The sequence below is a fragment of the Vitis vinifera genome, chromosome 2, assembly GCF_030704535.1.
Source record: "Vitis vinifera cultivar Pinot Noir 40024 chromosome 2, ASM3070453v1".
Classification (NCBI taxonomy): Eukaryota; Viridiplantae; Streptophyta; class Magnoliopsida; order Vitales; family Vitaceae; genus Vitis; species Vitis vinifera.
This window is the reverse complement of record NC_081806.1, coordinates 667,594-680,804: the sequence shown is the minus strand read 5'-3', so window position 1 is coordinate 680,804 and position 13,211 is coordinate 667,594. Positions and strand designations below refer to the sequence as shown.

At 36.5% G+C, this 13,211-nt stretch overlaps 2 protein-coding genes, 1 long non-coding RNA gene and 1 other non-coding gene across 4 annotated transcripts; 3 read left to right on the top strand and 1 right to left on the bottom strand.

The window, feature by feature from the left end:
- The first annotated feature begins 3,818 nt into the window (after positions 1–3,818).
- Positions 3,819–5,329, top strand: LOC132254995 (uncharacterized). Its single transcript, XR_009467485.1, has 2 exons — positions 3,819–4,757; positions 4,925–5,329. It is a non-coding gene; the product is annotated as an uncharacterized LOC132254995 (long non-coding RNA).
- MIR319C (microRNA MIR319c) lies at positions 4,256–4,437 on the top strand. The gene has a single exon (NR_127795.1). It is a non-coding gene; the product is annotated as a microRNA MIR319c (primary transcript).
- Positions 5,330–8,960: 3,631 nt separating the features above from the next.
- LOC100262093 (uncharacterized) lies at positions 8,961–11,394 on the top strand. Its single transcript, XM_019225308.2, has 6 exons — positions 8,961–9,320; positions 9,413–9,582; positions 9,688–9,790; positions 10,083–10,199; positions 10,282–10,454; positions 10,744–11,394. Exons 1-5 carry the CDS (start codon positions 9,063–9,065, stop codon positions 10,327–10,329), a joined length of 696 nt encoding a protein of 231 aa, XP_019080853.1. The 5' UTR covers positions 8,961–9,062; the 3' UTR covers positions 10,330–10,454; positions 10,744–11,394.
- On the bottom strand, positions 10,676–13,039 carry LOC100854951 (uncharacterized). The gene is made up of 3 exons (XM_003631325.4): positions 12,770–13,039; positions 11,273–11,405; positions 10,676–11,185 (listed from the first exon to the last, which is right to left on the bottom strand). The coding sequence occupies exons 1-3, from the start codon at positions 13,024–13,026 to the stop codon at positions 11,129–11,131; spliced, it is 447 nt and encodes a 148-aa protein (XP_003631373.2). The 5' UTR covers positions 13,027–13,039; the 3' UTR covers positions 10,676–11,128.
- Between the last annotated feature and the right edge of the window lie 172 nt (positions 13,040–13,211).

Sequence of the window (13,211 nt, the reverse complement as noted above, 5' to 3'; positions counted from 1 at the left end):
CACTGATTGGAATAAATAAAACCCGAAAAAGATAAAAGGAATAGAAATAAATACAAATTTTGATGATACAATAAAACATGAGATAAAAGCTGTTTTATAAATGTAGTTACGAGCTATATTTTTTTGTTAACATATAAACACAATTATGAACAATGATTTTGTTATATGCATAAAAACACAATGACTACGATTTCCATACAATAACAAAGAAAAAATATATATAATAACTAAGAGAATAAAAAAAAAAAAGCTTTATACACTAAAAATTCCATAAGAGAGATGGACTCCATTCCTAAAAGGATGTTTAGCTAAGCACCAAAATAGGTAAAAGGGTGTTTAGCTAAGCACCAAAATAGGCAAATAGATGAAACCTTTATTCCCCTTGATTGTCTCCTAAAGAACCCATTAAATCTATGAAAGATCCCATAACAGTCGAAATCTCCATGGATGAGACTGAAGTTTATGATTTGAAATAAAGATGAAGGATTTAAAACAATAGACAACCATCTAAGATTAGTGTGGTTGGTAATGAATAAACAAAGAAAATCTTTCATGCCTTATTTGGTTAACATTACATTAAACAATGGAATAAGTAGTCATAGTAGTTGAAAAAGTTGTAAATTTTGAATTAAATATGTTTTCTAAGTTGAGAGGAAATCTATATGACAGATACATGGGATATCTTTGCTTCAAGAACTTTCTAGTGATGAAATGAAAATAGGTTTCATAGCTGTTTATTCATCCAAATAAAAATAACCAATATGCCCAAAGAGACTTGTATCTAAAGGAATTTTATGTGATAAACTGTTTGAATATTTTCAAAAATAAAAAATAAAAATGATTTTCCTAGGAGTAATGGATTACAAAACATATTTCTTGACAAAATATTTTTGTTGAATTACTCCATTGTACACAAATTTGTGGAAGATACATACATTAGTAAAAATTAGTCAAAATAACTAGTTCAAATAGGACTAACAAATTATTATTCAAATTTATGAAATATAGGACATGTTCAGTGTTTATTTTTGAAAACAGTTTTTTTTTTTCAATTTATTTTTAAAACAAGTTATTTCTTAGAACCATTTTAATGTATTTTAAAAAAATTTCATAAAAATTATATTATAGGTATGTGTATAATATATTTACAAAAGAATAAATTTAAAAAATAATATTTTATGTTAAAGTCCTTAACAGGAATTTTATTATTAAAAATAACTTCAATTATTATCATCTAGGTACCTAACACTTTTGCCCAAATATGTATCTCAGGCAATTTGGAGACCTCCTTCAAATGGCATTTTTCTTGTTCTTTTTCATATAATATTCCATTTTTCTTTTGAGTGTGCATTACAGCTATGAAACCCATACTTGATCCCACAATGCCTGGTTGACCTCCTGCCCATATATTTCTATCTTGTAATCTAAATTTAGCTTTTGAAAAAAAAAAAAACTGCATACCATAATCAATCAAATATTATGTTGCAATTTGCATGTTAATAAATTACAATGAACTAAAGATTCAATGAAGTGGGTTGGGTTTATCCAATTTTCATTTTCACTTGAACCCATTAAAAGAATTCCAGGTTCCAACCAAATGGATGAACTAAATGGTAATACATTATATTTTTCCCAGAAAAAAAAGAGGGTTGGGGGGAAGATTACAGGGATAAGAGGAGGAGAACAGGCAAGTGGATGGATGGATGGATGATAGAAGAGAGAAGGGGAGGAAAAAAAAAAGTAGTGATTGGACAACAGGAAATGAAATGAAAGGGTAATGAGAAAGGGAAGTTGGGGACTGTGGGGAGAGGGGAAGGTGTGGAGAGGGTACCGTTTAGGAGGCAGCCTTTTTGTGTTGACAAGACAGTGATTTCAGTAGTGACTCAGAATCTGATGTGATTTCTCCCCACAAAAACTTGTTATTTCCTCATTGCCATCATAGTCCTATTGCCTTGTGCTTCTTCCACCCCCACTCCCTACTGTCTGTCTCTTCACTCAATCCACCGATTCCCTTTCATTTTTTAAATTCTCGTGTTTTCAAACCCTTTAATGAGGTTTCCAGATTAGTTTAATTATTCAAAAATTCTTGATCACTTAGTTTATTTATAATCCACAAATGGGCATTTGGTATAACCAGGAATATACTTCTTTCCAGACCACCCACCCAACTTGGAACCATGGGAAAGATGCATATTTGCACCACTGGCTCTCCTCATTAGGGGAAATAAACTACAGACCTAGAAATATAAATGGGTTTTAGAGGAGTTTGAAGATAGAAATGTGGGAGTTTCTTGAAGGTTTTTACCAAAAGAGCTGCATACAAGGTGATTGCGGTTTCACTGGTGTGAAGGGGAGAGAGGAGTGGACCCTTCCACAGATCTTTTGGGATATGGAAATGGCATATAGGTGTAAAGTACTGCCTGCAAATTCAACCAATGTTAATGGCTACATCATGGTAAAAAAATTTGAAAAAACCTTTATGGTTATGGGTGGAATCAATTACCAGCAATTCACTTTGAGAATTAAGCTGGCTGTACAGGTATGGAAGCCCTAGTCAAGTTATGGGCAAGTGGGCAACCTCCGATAGGCTTCTCGAAGTGGACAGCATGAACTTAATTCTCTATATATAAATAATAAAAAAAGACACATAATTTAGAATTTGATCACATAAGCAAGGATTCAGTAAAAGGCATTGTACTACTGATCAAAGGCCATTGTGCCAGCCTGCCAGGTTGTTTAAGGCATTAGAACCCTCATCCAAGCAGATTTAGCGGCTCAAACCTTGAGGCCAGAGATGGGTATATGATAGGATCTGATGCTTTTTCCCAATTTATTAATCTGAGAGATGCCTATGTCTTCTGCTTTACATTTTGATTGCCAATGGATTAGGTTTTCGGTGGGCTCATCTATGCTACAATCATATGGCATGTTGATGTGTGGTACTATAACTGGGTTTTGTTGCATATAATATGGGTTCAAGAACTCAATTCAGTCTCTCACACACGTGGTATACTTCATACTATTATATATAAATATATATATATATATATGTCGATGTTAATCACTCACAGGATTTTATGTATGTTCTTCTATATCCTATTTAGCTAGGTCTAGCTATAAACTATACTACAAAAACTTACACATATAAATAATACAAAACAAAAAGGCTACATCAGGACCTGTCAATCCAAAGGAGTCTTCTTTCTCAGCCTTAACGGAAACCCTAGAAACATGTAGGTTTTGATTGGAATCTATAGGATGTCATTACAAATATTTTAATTAATTTTCTAGGAAAATCTTTTAAACTTGACAGCCCCAGTCCACACGCCAACTTTCTCTTTGAACAAACGGCATAATTTGGACTCATGGATACGTATATGCACTGGATGGCAGCTTTCAATTAACCAAACCCAGGTGAAAAAGAAAGAGGGGAAAAAAAGCACTGTACACAGAGGAAAGTGACATGGCTTCCCCAAACTCATGAACTATACCTCATTCTAAATTGAGTGATGCAAGATAAAATTGCCCTTTTTACATATCAGGGAAAGGATGGTGGTAGTGGGCTGCTTTGTCTTTTCACTGGGAGCTATATGTGGATGTGATCTGCATGCACATATGCATATACTGATATACTAAGATTATGGGGTTTTTTCTTGGATGTTAACTCATGATTTAATTCATGTAAAGTATACCCATAAGGTAATTAGGGTTTCTGGGTGTATGTAAGTACAGTTGCAGGTGATGAGTGTTATGTATTAAATCTTATTAAAAAGCCAAGGCATATGCAAAGGGGGAGTGATGGGCTGTGCATAATGCAAAGGATTGGAGGAGGATACATGGAAGGAAGAATATGAATAACATTTTTTTTTCTTTTAAATTTTTTGTTTAGTATTTGTATTTATTTTAACAATATAGTTGTCTGGTCTTTGCCTTTCTCTTAGCTATATAAAGCCATTCCTCCGCTCTTAGGTCCATGACCTGCTTGGTTGATGCAGTGATAGTAGTGAAAAAAAAAGAAGAAAACTGCAAGATCTCTCCATCCTTCAAGGATCCTTTGTGAGACACTTGCTTTCTCCTCAAGAAGCTAGCTCTCTGATCCCTCCACCTTATGAGTCGTCTTAGAGATCTTTGCGTCCACTGCTCTCTCTTTCTCTCTCTCTCTCTCTCTCTCATTTATTCATTTGGAAGTTGCATAGATCTGCCTATTTAATGTAAATTTTATGTGTATTTTCTGGTGGGTGGGTTCCTTGATGGTTTACATTGAAGAGAGCTTTCTTCAGTCCACTCATGGGTGGCAGTAGGATTGAATTAGCTGCCGACTCATTCATCCAAATACTGTGTTAAGGACTACCCAGTAAATGATTGAATGATGCGGGAGACAAATTGGATCTTAAGCTCCCTGTGCTTGGACTGAAGGGAGCTCCCTTCACTGCAATCTTATCCAAATCTGTCTTCCATTATTTGAATAATATTTTGTTACAAAGGTTTTGTACTGTCACCAATTCTATTATATTTTCCACACGGTCTAAGCCACTAAACATATATCGATTTTTGGGGGTAATGCTTAGTAGTTGGACTAGTAGTCTCTTTCAAGATTATCTTTAGCTTTTTTAGTATTAATCTTTTGTTCCTTGTCTTGTAAAGGGTTCTCCATATCAATCAAATCTACAGAGGTAGCCATCAATCCTCGGCCTTTTTAGTTTCCTGCTTAAAATCCCTACTGCTTTTCCTTCTCCATATTATTCAAATCTACAAAGGTATGCACGTTCTTAAACCCTAGGTTTCTCTTTTCATTTCATTCTGTAGAGATTGAAAAACCAGCTTCCACCTGTTTGGACAGTGGGATTCGTATTTTAGTTGAAAGAGATGGGTTTTCCTTAAAATGTCTAGTTTTATCATCTAATGGTGCATCTTGTATGAACAGCTTCAACTTCGGAAACAAGGGTTTTAGGGTTTTGCTGAAGTGATGTGATTGTGATATATTGCTGTTGAAGGGCGGCAACGCATGTCCCTTGCAAACTCACGCTCCACGACAATTGCTTCTTGGGTCTTGCTCTCTTACTGCAACAAGTTCCTAGACATGTCTCTCACAGGGTGCAATTACCCAAATATCCTCTTCTGCTGAAGTTCCAACAGTGGTGCAAGGGAAAAATGTTCTTGAGAGACTCTCTCTCTCTCTCTCTCCCCCTCCCTCTCTCTTTCTCCTTCCTTTTGTAATTTCTTTTAACTTAAATGTTTTTTTATTGTTTAATTTTTACCTTCAAGCTTATATGAGTGGAATGAAAGCTCCTTAATATTTTCATATTCCCATGAATGTGTTTTTTGATTTAATGGAGGGTTGTAATCAACTCCAATTTTCTTCTCTTGATCTCCTCTGTTTGAATGTGGAAAATGAGCATAAAGTGGGATGGGTTTGCGAATGTGTCAGAGTGAAAAAGGGAAAAACACAGGATTCATCTCATTGCCTGTGTTTAGGTATGACAATGTTTCTGTTCCCATGCCTGTTGACTATTCCTGGTAGCTTTCCCATCCATAAATACCACTGAAAGTAAAACCTGGGAAAGAGGCAGCCGGAGCAGCAACCTGGGTTGTTTTTGCCCTGAGGTTTTCTCCTTAATTTCATCAGAGGATTTTCTTGAGGCAGTGCCAGATGAATGCTTGTGAGTCAGTGTCAGATGATGCATGTTCTTTTGACGCCATGACTCAGTATGACTTGCTTAATAAAAATTACAACTCAGAAGACCATTTCTTTGTGTTGCCATTTTTTTTTTTCCTGTAACCATTTTACACCCATTGAGGCACTGCCCTGGAAGTGGGGAAAAAGGCCTTAAGCATAGGAAGTGTGGCAAAGTGGTCATTTGGAGTGTGAGACATGGTCATGTCACCTATGAGCATGAGCTCCAGAGGCTTATTTGATAATAACCTAAACCCTAAAATTAAAATAACTCAACATGAATAAGATGAGAGAGAGAGAGAGAGGGGACACTTCAAAATGAAGTGTGGGGTTAAGGGTGAAACATGGGCTCCAGAGGTGGCAAAGTGGTCATTTGGTGAAGTGTGAAATATGGTCATGTCACCTATGAGCATGAGCTCCAGAGGCTTATTAGTTGATAACCTAAACCCTAAAATTAAAATAATTCAGCGTGAAAAAGATGAGAGAGAGGGAGGACACTCCAAAATGAAGTGGGGTTGTAACTTGTAGCTTTGTTATTATAAATGTATGAATATATTTCCCAAAAGATAACGCAAAAGGTGGGTTCTCTTCCCTCTAGTGAGTGCCTCACTCCTCATAAGGAGCAGTGAATGACAGGTGCCGCACTCTTCTCTTGTGGTTCTCCTTTCCCCAAACGAATCTCTGAAGCAAAAACACCTCCCACCATCAGATGTTTCTTCTTCTACGAGGTGTGTGTTTGTGTGGGGTGAGAGAAAAAGAAAGAGAAAAGAGAAAGAGAAAGAAAGAAAGAAGAAGAAAACCCAGAAAACCCTTTCTCATCTCTTCATTTTCTACCCCATTTACCTCTCTAAGCTTCACTACACTATGCTAAATAAGGATACAATCTTTCTGCACAACTTTCTTCAAAACCCATGATTGATCACTGCTCCATCTTTAACAAACACAAGAACAATAATTTTTTTTTTTTTTTTGGTCATCATCTTTTTATAATTTGCACTTTGTTGAAATGGGAATTCTTTGCCTATTTGTCATTCCCCTACTGGTGCCACGTGTGACTGGAATAAATTTTGGTGCTCAAAGTTGTAGATTCCCACATGGGTTTTTATAATGTGAGTGTAAACAAAGTATGATTTTCCTTTATTCTCTGGGGCCTAGATGTTCCAACCCATTTGGAAAAGGTTAAGTGTGAATGAAATCACAATGTCTTATCCAGCTAGCATCACCTTAAGATATGAAACAAAATCTCTTTAATTTAGACTAGAAATTTGGCTGTCTTTGGAAAACAACTTCCAGGAAGTTGGAAATCTTTTAATGGCACAAAAAGAAGAAAAGATTTAGATCATGAAGTTTCTCTCAACATGGATCACCTTCAATAAAATAGGACTGTTCAATTTCATTCAACATGTATAGAACTCTCTATCTAGGTGAAAAGAAAAAAAAAATGGAAGTTAAATTGCTTAAACATTTAGAGCAGTTAAGTAGCTACTTGTGCTAAGCTAGTTACAACCCTAACACTCAGTTTTACGGGATTTGCACATTAACTCAATAAATAAAAGCTTAAACAATCTCATGAAGATTTTTTTTTGGGTTCATATGGAAGGATGATAAATGATGAAAATACTACTGTTTTTGGTTATCATGTTAATCTATGACTTAAACGAATCTATGACGAAGTTTATGGGAACAAAACTTGTGGATGGAGGAATTTTGAGATGATGCATGCACAGTGGGCAGGATCACAAACAAAGTGTGGAACCCTTGTTCTTTTTCTCAGAAAAGGGAATGTTCCACACAACATTAGGCTTGATTGCTACAGCAACAAAAATTGTGTATCAAGATTGTCCTCCCAATTCTCAGGAAAGTTCCAAGTGTAAAGTGCATGCATGACTTTGTGTTCATCCATAATAATTCAATTATTACCAATTAATATTTGAAGACCCATTACTCCAAATGGAGTAAGCAAGCTAGCTGGCTGCTCTTCAACTGTTCCCCCCACTCAGTTGGTCCTCTTTCTCAGAATTTTTCACCAACATGTTGAGAATCATTAGCTTCATATTTCAGTTTGGAGAGTGTGGTACAGACTGGAGACAGTAAACAATGGGATATCTGGACCTTTGTAGGGCCTTTTCTTCAGTGACTTTTTTCATTTTTTTCAGTTTATACATCATAGATGTGTCTATGTGGTTGACATTACTAATGGCACTGCTATTTTTTTTTTGCCTCATTGCCTGCTGTAACATTTACAAAGGTACAGTGTTATCTCCACCACTCATTATAATTTTGACATGCACAGAGGCTCTGTCTTTTTATTTTTTTTCCCCACTCCATCAACCCTTCTTTTGAATTAGTTGCAACTTGCAGCTTGGTGATGACAAATATAAGTGAATCCAAGTGTAAGATGAGTTAGATGTTGGGTCATGTTTTTATGGTTGTCTATAACTTTAAGGATGGTGACAATATCCTTAAAAGATATGTTTTTATGATGCAATAATTTTTTAAGTTGGTGGGTTGATAACCTTTATAAGTGATGTCATGGGATGAACACTCATCTTGAAAGGGACTATAGGAGGGTTGCTTTGTAAAACTCTACTTTAAAATATTTTCTTTTTATTTTTTTATTTTAAATATTCTAAAAAACAATTTAAGGTGTGAAAAATAATTTGGAAATATTTACATTATATGCAAGTGGATAAAACTTGTATGAGGAATAAAAATAAAAAAAAACTATTTTTCATATTTGAATTCCCAAATAAAAATTTATTATTAAAAACAATTGATGATTATTTTTAAAAATTGGTAAAATGAACCAAATAGATAGAAACTCAAAAAGTTTAATGGAATATAGCCCCCCTTAAAAACTCAATTTCAATGATTAAACCCATATGCTAGAAAACTATTTTTTTCACTAAATCAATTGTGGAGAGAGAAAAATCATCAAATGGGTGATGCTCTCATGATGGCATGCTGACTCGTTTCGTTTGGATCAGTGAACATTCCAAGGCATTAGATTCAGCCCAGCCCTCCAATTTAATGTGCCAGGCACAGCCCAATTGTCCAATGGTCCTCACACAGGATATCATGCAAATACAACTTCATGCGGAAGAGTATGCCTTCCCTCTGCAGAGTCTGCCCCACACCAGTAGAGGAAAGGGAAAAAAGGGAAAAAATATACAGTCGAAACCAAGCCTAATTCACCATGGGATAGGTTGTAAATTCAGATGAAAGGGTCAACAAAGGGTCATTTTAAAGTGATGATAATAGTCATTTCTAAGGTTCGCATGCCAAATGAAAGTTTTGAGTTTGTGGCCTTGAAACCAAACAAAACCTAAGGCAAAAGAGGACGATAAGGTATCCAGAGAGTGAAAGGGAGGTGTAGTAGAGAAGGAAAATGTTGGAGGTGTTTGAAGTTGGGCCTTGTAGAGATGCTTACGTGATGGGGTTGTTGATAGGCCAGAGATTCGCTAATCGGATAACAAGCAGGTTGGCCACAGACCTTATTCTTCAGCAGCAGCTCCTCCCTTTCGCTCAAACTCCAGAGTCACATTCAATCATCAAAACACTCTCAGAGACTAACCAGAGGAAGTTTCCGAGATACTGGGATGAGCTCCTGGGGACTGCAGAAGGAAGTGGGATGCCTGTTCTTGACGTACCGGTCTTACTTCAGGGTTAACTAAAATTTTATTGTGTACATGTAATATACTCTATAGTGTCATATTCAAGTTGTTCATATGCATACAGATAATATCAATCAACTTCAGGAAGGAAATACTTCCATTTCTTCCCAAGGCAGCAATGAATTCTAGTGCAGGTGGTACCTCAGAAGACTGCTCTGACGTGCTTGTTGTTAGCGACTCCATGGCCATTGCTGCACACAATGATGATGCAAACATTGCTATAGTTGGGCACAAGTACGTTCTAATTTCATTTTCAATGAAGAGTATGATGAGGAATTGGTTGATGAAAATGATTCATAAGGTTTCAGTATATATAACCTCTTGTGTGTGATCTTTCAGTTATCTGATCAGGGGTTCTTTGTCAAATGGACTGTCCTTCACTGCTTACACATATGCTGGAGAGCTTCCAAGCTGTGCCTTCGGCTTTAACAATCATGGACTGGTAAATTCTCCCCATCTATATCATATCCATAGGTGGTTGGAACCTGGGATTGTAATTGCTAGTGACCCACAACCTGAAAAATAGGACCCAGCAGAAATGCTTGGTCAAAATCAAAATTATCCTATGATTGAAATGAATGTATAAAAATATCAGATCACATGGGTTTTGACCCTGGATGTCTTTGAGGTGGTACCCTACACCAGTTGTTGTGTCTTCAGTTGAGTCTAATCGAACCACTTTATGGAAATCGAATGATGCAAATCTAAATGCCTGCAAAATGGTTATACTTTAGGCATTTACACTGAATTCAGTACCCCCATCTGAAGAGGAGATTGTAGCTGCTGGAGTAGGGCGGAATTTTATATCTCGAGACCTGCTTGAAGCAACAAACATTGATGATGCATCGAGTGTAAGAGATATAAGTCTTTCACCTGAACCTTTAAAATAATGTAGATTACGGAAAGTTTTGATATTTTGACATGTGTCTGCAGAGGATTCATTCAGCAGAAGCTTCTGTTGGACATAGTTACACAATTTGATTGACATAAAGACACACAGGATTTTGAATGTTGAAACTGCATCAAAGAACCGGGTTTCAGTTCATGAGATTGGAGCAACACCATTCTTCCATGCAAACATGTATCTTCACCTTCAAGTTCAGCAGGTAAGTGATATGGTGCATCAGTGTAGGAGGCTGCCACCAACAAAGGCGAATTTTGCGTTTTTCACCATATCAGAAACAGACCACACATCCATGAACCTAGATCAGTTTAATAACCCAAAAAACAGGGTAACAGAACCTCAATAGGCTTACTTGGTACAGCAGTATATAGCTTCCATACCAAAATGCAGACTTGGAAAACAGTATATAAAGGGATTGTTTAATGGAGTTAACAAGTCAATTTCATTTAAAAAATAATAATAATAATAATCATGGGTTTGTTGCAATGAAGGTACATGATGAGAACTCAATAAGCAGGCAAAAAAGAGCAGCTCAGCTACCAAAACAATCAAAAGATGATTTCCTCTTGCTTCTTGGAGATAGTGAAGATGCAAAATACCCCATCTACATGACCGGTACTTTGGAGGACGATATGAATACCTCCTCTTTGTCATCACTCTTCTTTACCATTTCGCCTTATTTTTCAGGTTCAACACTATGTACAGAAGTACTTGATCTGGACAAACAAGCACCATCAGTTATTGAAGGGAATCTGAAGAAAGGAGAAATTTCTCATGTATTCTCAATATCTTTAAAAGAGTCCAAGATGTTGCAGTGAAAGCCCCTGGCCGCCTACTTCAGTTGTGCATATAGAAGGGACTCATTTTTTAAAGCTCTTATGCAGCTTCATAGAGGCCTAACATGTGACCATCAATACATCGCATGGCTGCAACCTGATAGCACAAGGCACTTTTAGATTCTCCCTATCAAGGCCAAGAAAATATTAGGTTGAAGACATCTATGGATATTGAGACTGTTACCTTTCCATGGATCTCATATTTGATGGGACCATCCAGTTCAGCTCCTAATGCCATTAATTTTGTAACTGTACTGTTAATGTCAGTCACTGTGAATGATAGGAGTGACGAGTATCCCTTCTGCATGTCATGGTCACTGTGAAACCAGGTTAGCAGCTGGCTCGTTGAATTAGAGTCAAAACGCAGATGAATCTTTATGAAAAGAAAAATTTTGTGAAGTCCTTTTCATCAGGCAAACCAAACAAGAAGAGAAGCAAAAGATATTTGATGCCCAAATATCCAATAGCCAACCAATCAATAAAAAAAAAAAAAGGTAACTCATAAGTAAATTTCCTTGGAACAAATATTGTTTTGGGGGAATGAATCCAAATTGGTTTGAAACCTGATATGTTGGTTTCCAGATGAAGTGAGATAATTTCAGCACCAAGGCATTTTAGACTATATCCCAGCTGCTTTCAGCACCTGCATTTTAATATAATTGATTATGCATCCTCGACCAGCCTTAAAGAGAGGCAGACAACCTTCAACCCCAAATGTATCCTCCTTCATGAACCAAGTGTAGAGAAAGAACCCAAATTTAGTTTGTACCCCACTCTTGGATCCCACTTCCCAGGAAACCTTTTGGCTACAAATGCAAATAAGACCCAAATTTCCAAGCAAAGTTTTTGACCCATTTGCATTCTCTCAACTGCAGAAACTTCCCCAAGTTTTCCTATCACTGCATCTCACTATTCCCCATAAAAAACACAGAGCCTTCTCTTCTGGCGACTGTCATTAAGACCCAAATCACTCATACACCAATTTGATTGGATAATTTGGATTTTCAATTCCCCCACACTATGATCCACGCCACAATCATCCATTCACCAAAAAAACTATCCCTACTAAGCACACAAATAATCTAAATGAAGAAAAAAAAAAAAAAAACCTGAAATCTAAGCAGAAAAAATCACCACCTACACCATACCACATTCAAGCTCCGCATCCAATATAGAACAGGCGCATTACAAAAATCATTCAATATCAACATGAAAGGAGACTAATCAAGTCAAAAAATTCGCCATTTGATTTGCTTTGGTTTTTCACCCCACTATTTTCAGACACGGGCCAATACCCACCATCATGATGCACCCCATATCCATGGTTAAGGAAACCCAATCACCACAAGCAGTCGACCATAAAATTTCAGCACCCAAAAACAACACGCAAATGTTGATGTAATTCTTATAGTGGAGAATGTGGGTAATCTAGTACATGGATCTTCCACATCAAACTCATTTCCTACGAACCAAGTATAAAAACCAACCAATTAGGTAGTTCAAAAAATAGTAGCTCTTCAATGGTAAGTAAGCTAAAACTTATATACATGGCAGAGTAGTTGTTTGAGACAATTTATCAAACAGAAACAAGGCATAGATTATGAAGACTAATCTGGGCACATGTAATTTGCTTTTGTTTATGAAATGTGTGACAAGAGAAATCGAGAGAAAGAGGAGGAACCTCTGGTTTTGCATGAGAGCGAGTTTGAGAGGGCCAGATTGGAGCTCGGCCCAACGAAGAGTGCAGACGTTGATGGTGAAGTCCAGGCCTTCTGAGTAGAACCGAGCCGCTCTGGGCACGTCTTTGTGAAGTTGAAGAATCCATCTGAATGAAGCCGCCATTGAAGTGAGAGAGAGAGAGAGAGAGGCGCCTCTGAAACCAGAGCTCCGCGAGAGAGACTGCGGTTTTATGGCCACATCAAAACGACACCGTTTCATCGAACAACCACCTATTCCCTTAAAAGTCGTAAACTCTGGGAACTTAGGTGGAATATACTTCTATTTTTACTATTTTAAAAAATAAACGATATAAATAATTTTCAATTATATTTTAAAATTTTAAAAAATACTAAATATATTTGATAATTATATAATAGAAAATAAAAAAGATATTTTTAAAGATG

Coding starts and splice junctions, on each gene's coding strand:
- LOC100854951 (XM_003631325.4), bottom strand. CDS start 13,026: ATGAAACGGTGTCGTTTTGATGTGGCCATAAAACCGCAGTCTCTCTCG. Junction 11,406..12,769: donor GCTCTCATGCAAAACCAGAG/GTTCCTCCTCTT, acceptor CTGGTTTCACAG/TGACCATGACATGCAGAAGG. Junction 11,186..11,272: donor AATATGAGATCCATGGAAAG/GTAACAGTCTCA, acceptor TTGTGCTATCAG/GTTGCAGCCATGCGATGTAT.
- LOC100262093 (XM_019225308.2), top strand. CDS start 9,063: ATGTTGGAGGTGTTTGAAGTTGGGCCTTGTAGAGATGCTTACGTGATG. Junction 9,321..9,412: donor GTGGGATGCCTGTTCTTGAC/GTACCGGTCTTA, acceptor ATATGCATACAG/ATAATATCAATCAACTTCAG. Junction 10,200..10,281: donor ACATTGATGATGCATCGAGT/GTAAGAGATATA, acceptor ATGTGTCTGCAG/AGGATTCATTCAGCAGAAGC.